General features: G+C 43.5%; 1 protein-coding gene across 6 annotated transcripts in view; it reads right to left on the reverse strand.

The window, feature by feature from the left end:
* Positions 1–18,620, reverse strand: part of MICU1 (mitochondrial calcium uptake 1) — a 96,496-nt gene that overhangs the window by 25,630 nt on the left and 52,246 nt on the right. For 4 of the 6 annotated variants that reach the window (XM_021400611.1, XM_021400612.1, XM_021400613.1 and 1 more), the window contains 3 exons: positions 11,978–12,043; positions 10,652–10,766; positions 1,624–1,706 (listed from right to left, as the gene is read on the reverse strand). In XM_021400611.1, coding sequence (XP_021256286.1) covers positions 1,624–1,706; positions 10,652–10,766; positions 11,978–12,043 — 264 coding nt within the window. Of the gene's footprint in view, positions 1–1,623; positions 1,707–10,651; positions 10,767–11,703; positions 11,710–11,977; positions 12,044–18,620 lie in introns of all 6 variants that reach the window. The other 2 variants (XM_021400614.1, XM_021400616.1) reach the window with 2 other exon arrangements.

The raw sequence follows: 18,620 nt of genomic DNA on the forward strand, positions 1-18,620 counted from the left end.
AGATTTAGGTGGGATATCAGCAGGATGTTCTTTACTATGAGAGTGGTGAGGTGCTGGAACAGGCTGCCCAGAAAAGGTTGTGGATGCCCTGCCCCTGGAGGTGTTCAAGGCCAGGTTGGATGGGGCCCTGGGCAGCCTGATCTAGTATTAGATGTGGAGGTTGGCAGCCCTGCCTGGGGCAGGGGGTTGGAGCTCGATGATCCTCGAGGCCCCTTCCAACCCAAGCCATTCTATGATTGGATGCCTGTGGTGCAGTACTACTATATTCATTTACTTGTCAAACATACAAAGAGGAGCGGTATTCTTGACTATAAAAAAATCTTTCATTTCCTATTTTTCAAGCTAAATCAGTTTTTAGGGAGGCACTGCTACACAGCACAATAACATGGACATTGCTGTGAATTCAAATTTGCACTCAAATGAAAAAGAATGAACTCCTGGATTTATGTCATAAGCTACTCCTTCAAGATGCGTCGTGTTGGAAATAAAGCACACTCCACTGTCATCGCAGTCCAAAGCTTGCAGCTAAAACTACAGTTGGTCAGATAGATTACACAGCTCTGGAACAAACTGTTAATACCAAACCCACAGGAAATAACTTAAGGAGGATGGCAGCAGAAGAGTGGAAGCGGTGGGGTACATTTAATAGATCTACTTTGCCACTAGCTTTCTACATTCACAGCCAGTGTCCCCCAACCATGACCTCTTACAGGCTCTTCTGAAGTTAACCACTCATTCAACCAACCTCTGAGTAAGAATTTGTAAGAAGATAAGTAAAAGTAAAGGCAGGTTATTTTTTCTGACCACTGAGTCTTCTCCTTTGCCCAGAAGCAACATCTTCCAGTTGTCCATTGAATGCTCAGCCCCAAGAAACATGGAGTAAGAGACACTGTCGGGGCCCCATGGATTTCTGGTAGATGAGGAGATAACAAGGTAGGTAGCAACTTGGTATTCCAAATCTTGGTGAGGGAAGAGCTGAGTCCCCTTAACGCTGGAGAGGTCAGATAGATAGTTTCCCCACTGGCAGCTCAGGTCTTTGCTTTGATCTGTTCTCACCACTGCAGTATCATAAGTCACACCACACATGAAGGCATCACTTGTATCAGACACACAGGCTAAGCTCTTTAAAAAGTCAGCCTGCAAGCTCTTCACTAACAAAACTTTGCACGAAGCAAAGGAAAACTAATGGAACCAGCCCCTCAATAAATATTTTTACAATTACATTGAAATAAATGGGTAAATTCTTCTTTGAAGTAGGTTAGTTCCGGTTATTATCTGAAGACAAAACTAATAAATGCAATAAAAGCCACAGAAGAAAGTAACATCAAAATCCTCTGATACCAGCAGCAGAGTGAAAAAAATTTCTTTACCTGTGACACTTTGTAAAGATACCTTTGGGACAAAGTCTCTGGAAACAAGTTTATACTTAACGATGTTCTGGCTGAATGAAAAATTACATCTTTTTAAATAAAAAAGCAGAAACCAAGTCACAAGAGCAGAGCACAGCAGAAAAGGCTGTAAGCCAGCAGTAACCACAAATATAAACCACAAAACCATAGTGGAGAAGTGCTGCAGGTATGACTAAGATGTTGCAGCATTAAGTCAACCTGCCATTCAACTCACCTGCTCAAACTCTTCCATGTCCACTTCACCATCGCCGTTCAGGTCAAACATCTTGAAGGCAATTTCAAAATTCCTTTGGGGAGCTACATTGAAGAAACATAATAAAAAAGACCAGTTAAAGAGGCAAGTTTAAAACAAGGCACGAGTTACAAGCTCAGAACGACGCTAACCAAAAGTAGCTTTTCACAATACCTTCTTAAGGAGAAAACACAGCTCTCAGGGACCTCTACAAGCGTCATGGTGCTGCTTTTACCAAAGGTCTAGACATGGAGGTTGTTGGGGGAAGGAGATATTTCTTGAACAAAATGTATTCCATTTACAGATGGAAGAGGCAAGAAAACAAAACATCATCTCTTATTTGTAATGAGCAATCAAAAGCAAATGACACCGTAGCAGGAGCTGAAGCTTGTCGGACATGGTGTAATACGTACTTGGACAGCTGATGTCCCTCTGCGTCCTGTACAGCAGCTGCTGGGTGCAGAGCTGGCCAGGGCTTTGGGTAATTCTCTTCCAGACTCAAGCTCCTGTCACTGTGCAAATTTAAACAAATCACTGCCAACCCTGTCTCAGTCCAGCTATAACACGGAGACAAGACACGAGCTGGAGATCACCAGCTGGAAACCAAATGAGACTGTGACACCTTATTTTTCATTGAACTTCATCTGTGTTGTTAGAGTTTATCTAGCCAGAATTGTGTGAATGCATCAAGCTGACAAGTTAGCTTCACAGCAACCTATCACAGCAAAATTGCACTGTTATTGTGTATCCCAAGGAATTCCAGTATATTTCCATTCCAGGCTCTGTAATCCATCAACATTTAAAGCTACAACAGTGCAATAATTTTTTCCCCAAATTAAGCTAATGTAAGAGAGCACATCTTGTTCTGTTACTTTCAAATATATGCCACCTACACGGATTTTGGTATTCATTAGGATTCCAAGGGAATCCACCAGGCTCTAACTATTGCTCAGGTGACTTTAAACAATGCTGCTCAGCCCTCTGTTGTTCTGAAGGAAGTTCTTCCCCCCAGAGCTGGCAGCAGGATGCAGGCCACCAGTGAGGCTCAGCCCCCTTCAACCTCACCAGTTTTCATCCACTTTAATATCTCTTGCAGTGCTCAAAAAATAGGAAGATTTTCTGCAGCCACCTCAGTTCTAGTACCTCTTGGGGATGGGGGCACAAAGAGGAATCACTCAAAGAAATTAATATAGAATTAACTGAACTGGATTTTGTGCATTAGATACAGCTTCAATTTAAGGCCAGGAGATTTTACGTTGCATTTTCCCCTTGCTATAATAAAGTGGAACACTTCATGTTAAAAAGATTAAGCAAACACATTAATGAGGTTGGTTTTCCAATCACTTTGAGACTTACCAAGATGTACAACACCATCAAACCCAACAACAGGAATGGCCTGTCGCTCACCACGTGAAATACGCACCACATACAGCCCTGCAGTTACCATCTCCGAGTTTCCAGTTTTCCCACACTACACAAGCCATTACGTGAGCTTTAAATCACATACATCAAAACACCCCATGTGAGGGATGTCCCCTGTAACCACGTCAATACCCAGCATCACACTGTCTGGTATTTCCCCTTCCCTGCACCATTCTGCAGCAGAAGTGATGCCTACATCCCACTTGTCCGTCCTGCCCATGTGGGGAGATCCCACGGACAGGTCACCCCTAACACAGGCCAACCCCACGAGCCCTCCAATAATGCAGTGTCATGATGGGATTTATACTAATTTCTCATTTCCTCAATGAGTGACAATATTAAGAACCTTCCAGCTGCTTTCCCAATAACGCATCCAGTTCCATTTATTTTAATTGCAAGTTCTGCATGAAAACCCGTGGGCATTTCTCTTCATTAGCCCCAAAATCTAGTGCTGCACCGCAAGTCATTTGCTCTATGAGGAAATATGGAAACATACAAAACTAATCCAGTTACAAGTTGCTAGAAGAGAAGTAATTTACAGGTCTCTTCCTCCCATTTTCTCTGCCATGATACAATAATGTATATGCTGAGATGGTCAAAATTGTTTCTCTTCGTCAAAATATCATAGGGTTTTTTTTTCCCCCCTTTTCTTTAAAGGAGATATAATACCATGTTCCACTTGTGGAAACATAGCACGAACAGAGAAAGGAAGGCACTTATCCTACCCGCACAAAGGCCATTCCTTTCCTTTCCCTTCTCCAAAGGCACTGCCAAGAGCAGAGAAGAACAAGACCCAGAGGAGAATGACATTAAAGTGAGCAGTTCTGCACCAAAATCCTGCAGGGTCATTATTTTCTAGGGACAGGAAAGTGACTTTAAATTGGTAAATTCAATTACTTCATCCCTTTAATAAGCCAGACGGACTGTTTTGTCCTCCAGCCCATGTACCTGTCATCAGCTCTCCCAGCCAACAAGTGTGAATCACGGGAAGCAGAGGGCAGCAGGGGCTATGAGCTCAGCCAGCTCCTGCTCAGGAACACTTGTTCCTCAACGTGTATGCCGCTGGTCCCCGGACAGCTCATATTCATGTGTCCCAAGAGAGATGGCTGCTGCCTCTCCTCTTGGGCGCGATGATGTTGACCAAGATTTATTAGGAAACAATCACTGTGACAGCAGCTAAACCTAGCCCTTTCACACCATGCCCATCACTTGTGGTTACATCAGCCTCTGCCACTTCCACTTTGCTTCCTCTTATGTTGGCAGAAACTTGCACACCATTAAACTCACTGGCAGCAGTTAGCCTGCCTAACATCTGAAACCCACTTCTGGCTTGCCCCCAGTGCTACACTGCATTTCCAGCTCTTTGATGTTGCAAGCCATCTCCTCACAAGCCTCTCTGACATTATGAAGAATCAAGAGTTCTTATTACAACTCATTTCCCTGTAGCAGCAAGTCAGAAACTGGTCAGGGCAACTGCATTTTTTCTCCAACTTTACTTCTAGGCTTTAAGAGTTCAGCAGGAAAGTTCCAATATAGGACTCTCTGCTCATATTAACATTTTTAAATTTGAAATTGGTTGACAATTTAAAACTGACTTTTGTTCTTAAACAATTTGTTCAAATACAGCATTTTGAAACAGAAACGTGGTAGTGAGACCAGAAGGCACACACAGCAGCATCGAGAAGACAGCCAGCCTTCACCAACCAGCAATGCTGCCGCGCTGAGAACACACGCCTGGCCCATCAGCACAAAGCCCCAGGGGACCTCTAAGCAATTAGATGAGGCATTTTTACACCAATTCTGTCATTTTTAACTATTTTGAATTATTCAGGGGACCAATTTGCAGCACTCAATTGCTTTTTATTGCCATTTACTAACACCAGAAGCAACGTATTCTGAAAGGCTCTAAATGCTCACTGATGAGAAATGCCACATTTCGTTATTTTTGAGCTTGTTTCATCTTCTTTTCCTCTCTTTCAGGAGAAAACAGTGCTCTACACTTAAAGAGATTACTCAATAGGTCTTTCCCTGCCACTGCTGTAGGACCTCCTGCAGCACATCACTACAGTCACATCTATACAGCATCCATCTCAGAGGTACCAAGTATTTGGAAACCCACTTCAAACACCCTTGTAAGCTGACAAGATCAGCAAGGTAAATACAGCCAGGCAAGATCACTTTCCTCCAAGTACCTGGGAGTTTGCTTAGCAAACTGCACTCATTTGTATTTGTTCAATATAAATTAATACGCGTGCACTGATCAGGGAATGTTTACAAGGACCGGAGCACTCTCCCCCCAGCAGCAATCTGCAGCTCTTTCCACTACACTATTTCTTTTGGTGAAGAAGAATTAACATGGCTCCTTTCAGATGTAGTTGGAAAATTATTTGCCAAGGTGGGGGGGGGGTGGTGATGTTATTAAAGTACAACTTCTGGCTGCTCCTGCACTCTTATGGAACATCTTGTCTTCGGTGGGAACTTCAGCACGAAGCAGCTCACCACTTCAGCATCCGTTCTGAAGCCCAGCAACCCCAAAAGCAAGTCTAATATGGGAAGGGAGACCAAGCTTCCAGCTGGTGAGCTATTTGGAGAAAAACTAGTTATTAGAAGTTAAATACTCCGATCTCTTCTCCATCTATCACAAAGTTAAGAAAATGCATTTTCCTCAGCTTCAGGGGACATGCATCTTCGTAATCAACTCAAAATTAACAAAGTCCTCCTAAAGCAGAGGGAAATCATCTACAGAGATGGCTGTTAAAGCCTCACAGCTATAGCAATATATACGTTTTTTCCAGGCCACATTAAAAACATCTTACCTTCTCTCTCCCGACAAAGATTAAGCAAGATTTTTCCCCCTTCAGTTTATCAATTAGTAGGGCTATTATTCTGACTCTGCATTTTAGCCAAGAAATCTTTCTCTGTGTTGGAACTGGAACATTTCTATGTGAAGGAAAGAATCGGGGTCAGAGAAAAGCTCACCCTGACAAGACCGCAGCCAGCAGCGGTATCCAGTTCAGTGTATGTGATTACAAAGGTAGCAGGGAAGAATTTGACAATGCAGCTGTACATAATGATCTCCAAATACTGTAATGTTTTTTTGAGAACAGAGTAGAAGCCTTATAGGAAGCAACTGCCCGTAGAAAACAGACGTCGGAACCCTCATTACAATCAAGACAGAGAGAAAATGGAATATCATCATATTCCAGATATTTTTTCTCTTGAATTGCTCCTCTATTTCTGAAAATGAACACAGGTTTAACCAACCAGTTTTATTATTTTTAATGTTAATCTAGTAATATTTATTCACTTGGAACTACCATAATAAAGTCTGCAGCATGGAGTCTAAGCTACAGGAACTCACCACTGGAACTGGTGCTACCCGTAAACAGTGAACAGTCACTTCTTATTACAAGGAAGAATCAAGAATTACCTCTGACTGAAATAACACAAATACATCAGAATTAATCTTAGCATACAAACCCACTAAAATACAGATTTAAGCTTTAAGGCAGACTTGAAATCCCAGAAAATTAAGCTATTTGATTTTCAAACTCCAGTCAAAATCTAAAATACAGTGCTGCCTTCATGAGTGGGAAATAGGTCTTTCCTACACGGCAGAAGTCCATCCTACTTCCGTTACTAGCAGATGCTTAGGACAGGAGGCGGAAGCAGAAAAACTGATGATTTTCCAAGAGTCCTACCTTTGTGCTGGGAAGCAGAAAACGACACCTTTACAGCCCAACAACTTGCCAAAAATGTTACTTCCCAACCAGAACGGCACTGTTTTGGCTGCATTGCCTGGCTTGCTCTCAGTCTGAGACACCTGTGTCCAGGACAGCTGCATAGGTACCACCTCAAGGACCGAGGAGGCTGGTGGGATTGAAGACATCCCCACACCGCTGTGTATGCATACTGGGAGACTGAAGGGCTCGAAAGCTTAGAGTAATGATAAAATTAACATGAACAAATATTCTTAGTAACTCGGAGCAACCTCATTTCCTTTTCTTACAGGAACAAGCTGTATAGCAGTTGGTGTTGCTTTGCAGGATGAAAACACCATCAGTAAGATTACAGATCTCACTTTTGTGCCGAGCCCCACAAAAGGCTCATGATGCAGTCAGAAAATCATTCCCAAAGCTAGCTGCTTTGCCATTTATTTTCTAAACAGGGAAAGAAAAAAAACAACAGAAATTCAATCTGTCCCACACAAGAGACTTCTCAGGGGCCATTCCTGCAATGGCACCGAGAGTTTGGGTGGCAGCCAGGAACAAGGAGCGGGGAAATGAGAAATACCGCTGGCTGGCATGGTGCTTTGGACAGAGCCCTTAGGGCACAGGGGATGCAGCTGCAGGTCAGCTCTGAGAGCGCTGGCAAGGGAGCAATTCCTTTGGCATGAGCCTATATTATTTAAACCTCTTCCCGCATGGAGTAAACCCAGACACTGTGACAGTCCAATTATGGAAACACCACTGACCTATTCTGTTAATGCCCAGCTCCTTCCAGTACCCGTTAATCAAGCAGGCATTTTAGCATGCCTGCACAACAGGCCATGTTCCCTCTAAAAAGCTCCTTCTCCCCTTCCACCAGCTGTCCTGCTAGTCCACAAGGAAAAACCTCATTGCTTAGGGAGGCAGCGTCTGCTTTCCTATGGCACTTGAAGGGGTGCAATCCCACCTGTGTTCTGCACACCCCTTACTCCGCTCATCATTCTACCTCTGTCCCAGAACACAGAGAGCAGCTGAAGCACCAGAAGCCACGTGCTCTCCCCCCTGAGGCCATTCAAGCTCTAATTGCCTTTAATAGAAGGCTGGCTTTCTGAAGCCAGCTATTTTATTAGCTTTTTTAAAATACATTTTCACAGAAGTGCAGCAACCGATGAGAACTGACAGTGCTAAAAGCGAGAAATCGCTTGTAAATAGAATATGGTGACAGACTTCATTTCATGCGCAATATGCAAACAGCTCTGCAAGCAACGTGCAGATGAAGGCTTCAGCCCTCTCCTGCCTTCCCTCCCCAACAGCTGATACTCAGCCTGCATTTCAGGGAATCAAACCAAAATGAGTTTCAGCTGCAGCTACAGAGTCAAAGGAAACAGAATGAGGAGGGACAGCTCTAGCAGAGCCCAGCAGCACCTTCAGTAAGGGCAAGGAGATGGGCACAGGGAGTGCAGGACAGGCATGAGCCACCCCAGCACTCACTGGGCATCACCTCCCCAATGAGCACAACAAGATGCAGCCCTCCAGTCCGTTTGGTTTCCTGTTTCCAAAGGTTAGCATCCTTCTGAGCTCAATAAGCCAATCCAGATCATCAGTGATGTCTTCCTGTGACTTCTGAGCACAGCAGAGGAACATCTCTTCCTCCCACCACACATACTCGACCTCATTGTCCCCTTCTAAGCACCTTTATTGCTCAATAAACCATCCTCCCTTTTCAGTATTTTGTGACTTTTAACTATTTTATGTGATCTACAGCTCCCTCCTGTCTGAATACATTCTCAACATTTGAGTCATCTTGAACTCTCAGGTTCAAGAAACATTCTCTTCATTGTATTTTACTTCATTCCTAGAAGGAAAACCAAGCACTACTGGATTCCTGCAAGGTATGTTTACTACCAGGAGAGCAGAAAAGGTAGAGTGGCGTAACAGGCGATTTCTATCTTCACAAAAGGGCAAGGTTTAGTTTTATTTTATGAAAAGCAAATGCTTTAAAAATGAAAGCACAAGCCTTCACGGGGGGAACTGCTGTCTGACAGCAGCTCTGGAGACGGTCCTCTATCTTCAAGAGCCACTCAGCATGGTTCTTGAAGGACAAACCAACACAAAAATGAGCCTAAAAATCCTGGAATGTTTTCTTTTTTCCTCCTCACAGAATTTTCTACCCTGCCTGCCCTTCGCATCATTCTTCAAAGCACAAACCACCCAATTCTGTCTCCTCTTGTTAGTCTGATCCCCTAGTAATTGTGGACATGTTTAACAGCCTGAGAATAAAAGAGGAAAACCATCCTGCCTGCACAACGCTTTAACACAAGGCTGGCTGCTACTCTAGTGCAGGGTGGTAAATTGTTTTATTCTCATAACAAAGAAATTAAATAAAAGCAAGAAGAAATTGTCTTTATTTCTGCTGCCTGTGGAAGCACACGCAGTTTGTTTGGCACAGTGCATACTTGCTTAGCAGCTTGTTCACAACAACTGGTGCAGCCATAAAAAGATAAGGGCAATGCTTGCTAAGCCACATTCAGTAATGCGATACTATAGGTTTGGGTCTGCCATCTGCAGAGACTTGAATTAAAAGCCCTCACTATAAAAGTGAAAATACCTCAGATAATTTTGGCACAGTCTGGACTAATAGAAGAAAAGAACGGCAAAAATCTTGAGTCAGCTCTGAGACTCAAAGATGCAGATTAAAAATCCAAAGGAAAATCCTTGGCTCAGAGCAGCGTTATGTATCCATGTTTGTTTTTGCAACACGAAGGTCACATACAAGCCTGCCCTGCCAGGGCAGGGTGACAACAAACAGGACCTTGAAGCCCGTCCCATCACAGAGCCCCCAGAGCGAGGCATTCAGCAGACCAAGGGCTGCATTTTTCATTTGCCCATGTTACAGCATGGAAGAGCACAGGAAAAAATACAGCACCTGTCGCTTCTAAAGAATGCCAGTGACTCACCCGACTGACTCCAAGAAAAGCACAAAGCAGGCAGCAGTGGGGATTTAGAGTAAAATGCCAAGTACTAGGATTTCGGTTTTAATAACTTCATCATATGGAATAAAAGTTTGGTCCTATAATTGTGTATTGCCAACACATATAAACATTTTTCGAAGTCTGAAAATAAACTGTCTCCGTTCATTTGGAAAGTGGCATTGTTCTCTTCCAACGGGACTGAAAGATAACGAGGAATTTGTTGACTTCTTTTCTGGTGATATGGCACCTCCCAAGGTGTTTCACAAAGATGTCCTTGCTTTCCCCATGAGCAGAGGTTAGAAATGCCATTCGACATCACCAAAGGCTTCAGCTTCACCCTTCCTTGCCAACAAAATAAACCTAAGTCCCAGCACTCAGAGAGCAGAAAGCTTTGCTGGGACAGATCAGCAGATCACACAAATACCACGAATGTAAGTCAAGCACAGCAGTGAGAGAAGACAGAAAGTATCTAATGATGCTTGTTGAAATGTAAACTGACTAACTTCTCATCAGATTACATCCAGCACAAGTGTGAGCTTACCAAATACAGCTGGAGAAGAGTTTGTACAGTTCATCTAAACACAGCAGTATCATATAGTTAACACAACTCAAGAACATCTGTCCATTTACAGTTTTGAACAGTAGGTCAAAGGACCCGTTCCAGAAAAAGCCATGTTTTTAAATAAGAAATACTACTTTGGAAGTCATTGATCCGCTCATCTTTCTGAACTACTTGAAGCTAAATCTGAGGGAGATGAAGCAATGGCAATTGTTGACCCAGCTCATGTTTCAAGCAATCACCAGCCCCTTTTAGGGAAATGTATGCAGAGTACAAGGGAAAACTTATCGCTGGTAAACCTCCAAAACTTCAACAAAAGCAGTAATTGCAAAGAAAAAAACTGTACTTACTGGAAAGGACTGTCGTGAGGAAAATGTAGTCGGAAAAAGAAATGAGTCCACATTCTCCAAGTGCATAAAATATGCTGTCTTCATCAGCAAACTTCTCTCGCTCCTGAGACAACTTCTACTTGTTCATCCGACCCCATCCCAAAAAGAGAAAATAAGGCAATCGATTAAATACAGAACCAGAAGGCTTGCTTTGCGTCCTTACCACCAAGCCATTCACGTACACTCACCCCTACTGTCACCATTCATATTCAGCGGACCTTTTCCAGCCTTCAAATCTGTCAGAATTGGTCTGCAAAGGTCAGTGCTTCCCTATCTCAAATCAGGGATAAGGAATTGCACAACAGTTGGTTAAGACTAGCTGAAATACAGATAAACTAGGTCAATTTTGCTTAACATTGCCTGAATCTTTGAGGGAATACAGTGCTGTGTAAATGAGATCTTTGAGAACATAGGCTTTCCAAAGGAAATTATCAGATTTCATTAACAGCATTTTCATTTTAGTTGTACTCTGTAGTAGTAGCCAAGGAAGATCTATTTCACATGAATGTGGAGTATGATCAAATTTACTGGAACTCTGGAGCTATCAGAAGCACACAGTTCAGGAGTGGGTTTAGCAAGCTCACTGAGAAGGACCAGGACCAAAATCATACTCTGACTTCCTTGTTCCACTTCTTTTTCAACACGCTGAGGTTTTAATAGAAAATATCACATTTTATCACCTGATCTCCTTTACTAAGCTAAAAATCCAAGCCACTTTGGTCCGCTGAAGCTTCAAAGACTGAAAAGGATCCATAAAACTGTTAGGAGCTGCATACTGAATTCCACACTGGTGACCCATTTTAAGAACATGGCAGGAGGAGGCACTCACACACAGAGGAAAACAAAATTAATGTAAAGAACAACAGGCGTGGATGGGGTTATTTCATAGAAATCAGATCATGCAAGCATAGAAGCGTGGTCAAGGCAGGCTGAATTTAGGATCAGCTTTAGGAAAACCAACAACAAACACCACCACACGAGGGCCCAGCTCCACAGCTGTCCCCCACCGTTACCTCTGTCTAGCGGAGATCCCATCATATACAAGATAAAGGAAAGAAAACTGGTTAACCAACAATACAACAAGCAGACAAAACATAACATCAAGTTGAACGGTTAGACTTGCGAAGAGCAAGAAGGTGTTGAAGCAACCAGGTGGTTGCTTGGACCAGGGGCTGCTACGAAGCCTGGGGCCACATCCCAGCAAGGGTTAGCACCTCGCCCCTGGGGTCAGAGCCACGAGGCTGCAGCCGGCGTCTCTCATCTGGCCCAGTTTTTGAGAGAACTCACCATCACAGGTGGCAGCAGATTGGGGATGAGTTCAGCTAATAATTTAGATGAAAATTTAACCCGTATCTGGCTCGGAAATCACAAGAAAAGAGACAAAAATACAGTTTTCAGGAAAAGCGTTCAACTCTATTGATCAAGCACAACTCTTTACAGCAGCTCTTCATTTGCTCTCAGGAGTACCACAGGAATTTAACAAGAGGTGCATCTCTTACAGCAGACAACATTAATAGCATTCATTTCATGCAAAGTAAGTGATTTATGCTTACAGGATATCAGGTTGAAGCATCGTTTACTAAAAGGCTTTTGCCCCCCCTTCCCATCAAGGTGGTTCCCATGCAAAGCAGCCTTCAAGCAAACACATTAAGGACAAAAACAACACCTGGCTTTCTTTAAGACTGAAGGAAGGATCAATGAGAAAATCAGTTTTTTGCTATTGCTCCCTGGTGGTGCTATCAGCTGCATCTCACCTGCTCATGTGATTTATTGCCCTGATCACCTTCAGCAGAATTTACTATATACTAGCTGCTAGCATCCACCTGCTTCATTTGCTCTAGGACTCCACAAAGAAGTTCCAAAAGTTGATTTTTTTAATTTCCAAGGGTTCCACTTCTGTGCTTAAAATACACAGCTAGTGAACTGCTCAAATGAGTCTCTGTAAGCTTAAAAATGAGATCCATAGAATAACAATAAAAAGGATACTAAGTCAGCTGCACTCTGAAATGTAAAGGTTTATAGACAGATGGGAGAGAGAAGCATTTATTCATTTGCATCTTACTTTGAGTCAATAAAAAAGTCTTTTTTTTTTTCTTTTTTTTTTTTAAGTATTTACCTGTCAAGAACCTGAAGAAGAGGAACATATGCTGCCATAGCAGTGCCCAACCTGCCTGCCGCTAAGAGGAAAGAACATTGCTCCCACTGACCTTCTGCAGGTAAGTTAAGTGCAGCTAAGCTGCCGCAACAACAGCTCACTTGGAGGATCCAAGTTTGGAAAACACACAGCTCTCCCATTTTTTTTTTTCTGGCTTTATTGCTTTCCATGAAGCAGGATAGAAGCCCTCTCCACTATGGGAAAGGCTGAGAGCATCTTTTTCTTCTCCCTACCTTACAGACCATATTCTCATGATTTATATTTCCTCATAGAGGAAAAAAAATGATCAGTCAACCCTTTTCTCAGCGACAAGTGAATTTAGGCTAAGCTGACATTCTGTTGTCAGCTCACATACCCCGAGTCTTGCAGGTGCTCCCCTAACCAGACACCCATAACAGAACAACAGCAAGAATTGGGATGCCTCAGCTCACGTCAGTTTAACGCTGCTTGGGAATAGAAGAGGATCTGCAATTGGTATTCTGTGAGATGTGTAGGGCAAGAGCAGACCAGTGAATGTGTCCCAGCTGAAAACCTCCAGCACTGAGTCCGTACTGTTGGCTGGACACAAAGGAATTGAGCTTTCACAGATGGGTGATGGTTAATTAACAGAGGAAAATGTTAATCAAAAAAGGCAAATACTCAACAGGTGGATTTCACTTATTCATGCATTTTAAATACACACTGCATGTGAGCTAAGGCTTCCCAGCCAGGCAGCATGTCACGCTGCCTGCATTACCAGGCCTGTTGTGGGGGGCACAACCTGCAGCACAAAGTGAGTTTTCAGAGTGCTTGGTTACAAGTCAGACATCTTCAGTGTAATGATTTTCTACATCTTAAGCCTATTCTCCAAAGCAGAATAATTGGTTAAAACCACTCAGTGCTGCCCCAAGCGTACCCTAAGCTGAGCATGTGCAAGTGAGCAGGGCAGGGGAAGGGTTTACAGCTGTGATGTCTCCTGCCATCAGGCAGTGAACCTGTGGCAAGCACACACATATCCATTAACAGCTGCAAAAGAAAGCAAGCTAAATATACCATTCATTTCAGCCCAAGCACAGCTGTGTAAGGTCAGTGACAAACTGCCAGTTGTGGTGAAATAACTTTGTACACACAGTCAGGTAAATTCTCCTACAGTATCTCTAAACACTAACAGCAGGTAAAACAAATAGTAGCTTTTCAAAATGCCAAGCTTGTTGTGCACCTTCCAATTCAGACACAAAGGCAGCAAACAGCAGCTCAGAAACAAGCATCTCTCATGAAATAGCTGGCGTTTTCCCTCCGTTTTACGTCGCATGGGTTAAACACACGTCCGAGTGGCACCCCCAAGTGCCTGTGAATGCCACAAGTTGCAACCCCCCAGATTGCGTGATGCACAGGCTGCAAACAAGCAAAGCACCCAGAGATGTAGCAAAATTTCACATATTCTGCCCCAGAACTGATCAACTACCAGAGCATCCCTCAAGCCAAGTGCACAGTGCAGCTCCCAAGCACAGGCAAACATACACAAGATGGATCAAAGTTTCCAGGTACAAAGGATTTGGAAAACACGCTTGTTCCTTCCTTTGCTTGCTAAATGTCACCTTTACTTTGGGTGACAAAGTGGTTTTCCCATGGGTGAATGAGGAGTGAAAGGTGCCAGGGGAGGTACAGGAGCCCTTGGCCAACTCTGCCACACAGAGCCAGAATCGCTGGCATGAGTTCATGGTTAATAGATCAAAGGACACACTCAGCCTGTTCAATACTGAACTAAGCAAATCTGGAGAAGGATGCAAACAGCGAGTGTTGGTTTTGTTCTGCGCTCCTCACTGCAGCTAGGAAGCTGTATCAGCAAAATCCTTGCAGATCCACTTTGTTCTGCGTTTCAGAACTCCTTCATGAGCAGCACTTGACTTGCCACTTTGGGAAGAACATACACTTGGTAAGTCGCTTCAAGCTGACAGAGTGTGCTCCAGTCTGGAGAAGAAAACGTGCATTGTGCACGTAACACATTTGTGTTTCAGAATCGCCCTTGTACTCTGTGCAGCCAACCTTCGGGAAGTCATCAACCCCACATCATCACCCACCAGTGACTTATGCCTTCCAGAACCAACAAAACAAATGGCAGTGCATGCAAGATGAGCATTTCTTTAGAATCAGAAAGTAATCTTGTGAATTACTATGGAATTTCAGGTGAGCCATAACCATCTCTTATCAACATCATACCGAGTTCATTCCTTTTTAAAAAAACATCTGAAAGTTCCCAGTATTACTTGAGAAATACAAAACCGTGAACGTTTCAAATAGTGAAGGCAGCTTGCTGCAAAGCAATTCTCTTTCAGTCCCAACTGACCACCCTCAGTTATGCAAACGGTTAAAAGACAGCTATTTATACACTTCTTTTATGGTTAACAATAGACAGAGGAAAAGAAGTTTAGAAATGCAGTGTGCTTGGTATAGAAACAAATAGTTTTGTTTCACAGTAGGGGATTCCAACAATTCGCGCTATAAGTTTTCTCAATACATGCGTTTAAAATTTCTCTGATTAGGTCTGTCCTGAGTTTTATGGTTTCATAAGGTGAAGGTGACCTTCTGTATTCTTGCATTTTGGGGATATGCATCTCAAAAATGAACATGCATCTAAAAGAGCATGTGACCAAGGTGGATTTTATAGAGAGCAACCCCCTGCAATCTCATGTCAATCTCTACCCTATTTTTATCCTCCTTATAAACTCTTGCTAATCCACAAACTGAACACAGTCAAAATGGTATGCCTGGGAATTTTTTTTTTTTTTTTGGGGGGGGGAGCGGGGAGAACCACATACTACTCGTGAACACCAAATTAAGCAGTATGTATAAAGATAATGCACCATTAATCATGCTGGCATCCAGCTTGACACTTAGGGGTTTAACTCAGCAGACAGCATCCCTGCAAATAAAAGCCTATTAGGAGCCCTCCACTGCTGCTGGCAGAACAAATCTTCCCATTGTGTTTATTGGACAGCCCATTTAATGAATGCATTTTGAATGGCCTTTAGTACCTACCACCGGCATTGTTTGACAACTTTAAAAGCATTGCTCAGCCCCAGGCAGCTCACCGAGCTGTACCGCATGTAAACGTGCAGTGAGGAGGCTCCAGCTTGCCTTCCCAGAGCCTGCGGGGCAGCAGAGGCTGGCAGGGACAGACCTAGTCGCTTCCACCTGGGAAATGGCTGTGCAGGCGCTTGCTGCAGCACCGCGTTAGCCCATCACGAAAGCAAGAGAAGGAAAAACTTTCAAGAAATGCCAAGGCAAACTGCAGGCAATCTTGCCACAGCCACTGACAATACTGAACTTTGTCTGCATCCAAATGCTGGGCTAGCTTCTGAAATCGAGGGGACTTCTTTATTTTTGTTCATTTTTCTGAAAACAGGAGCTTTACAGAATGAAAGCCATTAATTTAGAAATTTCATGATACAACCCATGCTGGCACCTCATGCCCGCAACAAGAAAAGGGAAAGAAATAGAAAGGCTTTCAGAAGCAGATGGAAACACAGAGCCTCCGTGTTCCAAAGCCCTGTGGGGAAAAAGGCAGGGCAGGTCCCTGTGCTAGGAAACAAGGACAAAAAAGAATTTGAGGGGGAACAGAGTGCTTTAAGGCTTTTTTAAAAGCTAGCTTTAGAATGGGGATGTGAAATAAGTCATTTCAGACAGCGCACTTGGGACTTCATATCAATAAAGAAAAAAAAAGGTGTTTAGGTTGTGAACACTAACTAAGTCACTACAGCCCATGAAAGGAACTCAGTAATAATAATAAACCAGCGGAGAAGTTTATGGTATCATCAGTAATGACTCCAGATGATTTATTATGAATTCTAAGTATTAACATGGGTAAATGCAAACAGACTCTGCATGGCAAATCAGGGTGGTGTCAGAGCACGGGATAATTTGTGACTGCCTGGTAAATACTGCAGCTTATGACCTTTCATGAGCACATTTTAATAAAGAGCTTTTAAACTCGCTACTTATGGGGTTATTTATCTGCCTACACACACAGGAGACACAGATACACAGCTGGGCATAGATGAGGTTGTTCTGCATACATCTTTCCAAATTTGAATTTGGACACATACAGAGAATGAAGAATTAGGCATCAATTATTAGTACGGGTGGTCTCCTGAGACTGGAAAGAGAGATTTGCATTCGCTCCTTCCAGCCAGGCTGGAAATATTCATCCCCTTGCAACAAACGGCACCTGAAACACAAGGCCAGCGTTTGGAATGACCAAGAGAAATGACACAGACTTTCCAGACCCTCGGCAGGCAGCACACCCAGTCATGCACAGGAGGAGGAACCCCTGCTAGGAAAGCAGAAAGGAAATGCTTCTGAAAAGGGACAGTCTACACCGATGCTCCCTGCGCTGCAGTGCCACGCTCTTGGGCCAGAAAGGGGTTGTACATCCCATGCTCCTTCAATCAAATGAGCTAACTCATTCATGGCCACTGTTTTGGCTATAATGGCTAGCAATAGCTTCTGAGGAAATATTTAAACTTTACTGACTACACATATTAGCAGCTGATGCAAGTTCCCCCAAATCTCTCAAACAGGAACATCTGCAGACATGGATTATTTTTCACACAGGGGAAGAGAAAAGCCCTCAGTACTGAAGACAAACCTCTGAGCTCCAGACGTTTTCTACCCAAACCTACAGGAGATGAAGCTCTTCTGTTCCTGCTCTTCCCACAGTGGCCCTTCTCACGCTGCCTGGCGTACAGCTGGGACTCACCTCCAGCATCAGGTCTGCCCAACTGCTGCTGCCCTGAACTATTTTTGTTACATAACCACACACTTTTTTTCCCTATTAAGCACAAAGGGCAGGCAGTGCTTGGGAAATGCACGGACACGAGGTGCCTGTAGGAGCACAGACATGTTTGTCACAGAAATTTGGTGGGGGAGGACTGAACGGAGGCCCTCCATGTCCCAAATCCTGCTTCTGAATTGGAATGCCAATGAACGCTTAGGTCTCTGGCTGGAAGACACAGTACTGCCTTTTTGCATCTCAGCCCACATTGCAAAGATTCATGTGCCATGTTTAGAATATCACCTTCTTCCTCCACCAAAAAATCCCGTGTGAAAGCACAGGGTAAACTAGTTTCATTAATTTCACAAAATTAGAGGGCAAAGCCACTAGAAGCCCTTTTACAAACTCTAGTTCTTGCTACCCTGTTCTTGAACGTAGTTCACCCAACGTACTTCTGTATCTTTTAAAAAAAAAATCAGGAAAGTCTGCAAAAAGCACCTTCCCCAAATTCACACGCAGTCAAACACCCAATGCTTCCCTCAAGCATTTTACGAGCTTAGGCCAGTGAAATGCCTGTCTTTTCTCACAGAATAAAAATAATTCCACGGCCTCAAGCAGAAAATGTCATTTTCCAACAGAGACAGCCTACTGCTGCCTATTGAAACAAACAAAAACGTCAGAGGCCTCAAAAGACAGCAAGAAAACAAGAGGACAGGAAGGTGTAGACTTCAGCATTGCCATTAAGAGATCCCCAGAGGACTGAGTTCTCAACAACCTAAACTGGGGCGTTTGGCCATAAATCCTTTAGGTCAGGTCTCACGGAGAATGAGTTCAGGATTATTTCTTACAGGAGCAGGGAGAAGGGGTCAGCATACACTGTCCCTTTTACATGAGAAGTGCACATTATGAGGTCTGAAGCACAAAGTAATTAAAGCACATGCTGTCTGCTTTGTACCTGCCAGAAATCCTGGTGGAAGGGGAGAGGGTTAGAAAAGGGAAGAAAATGAGGGAACGCTCGGTTA

Source organism: Numida meleagris, chromosome 5 (genome assembly GCF_002078875.1).
Source record: "Numida meleagris isolate 19003 breed g44 Domestic line chromosome 5, NumMel1.0, whole genome shotgun sequence".
NCBI lineage: Eukaryota > Metazoa > Chordata > Aves > Galliformes > Numididae > Numida > Numida meleagris.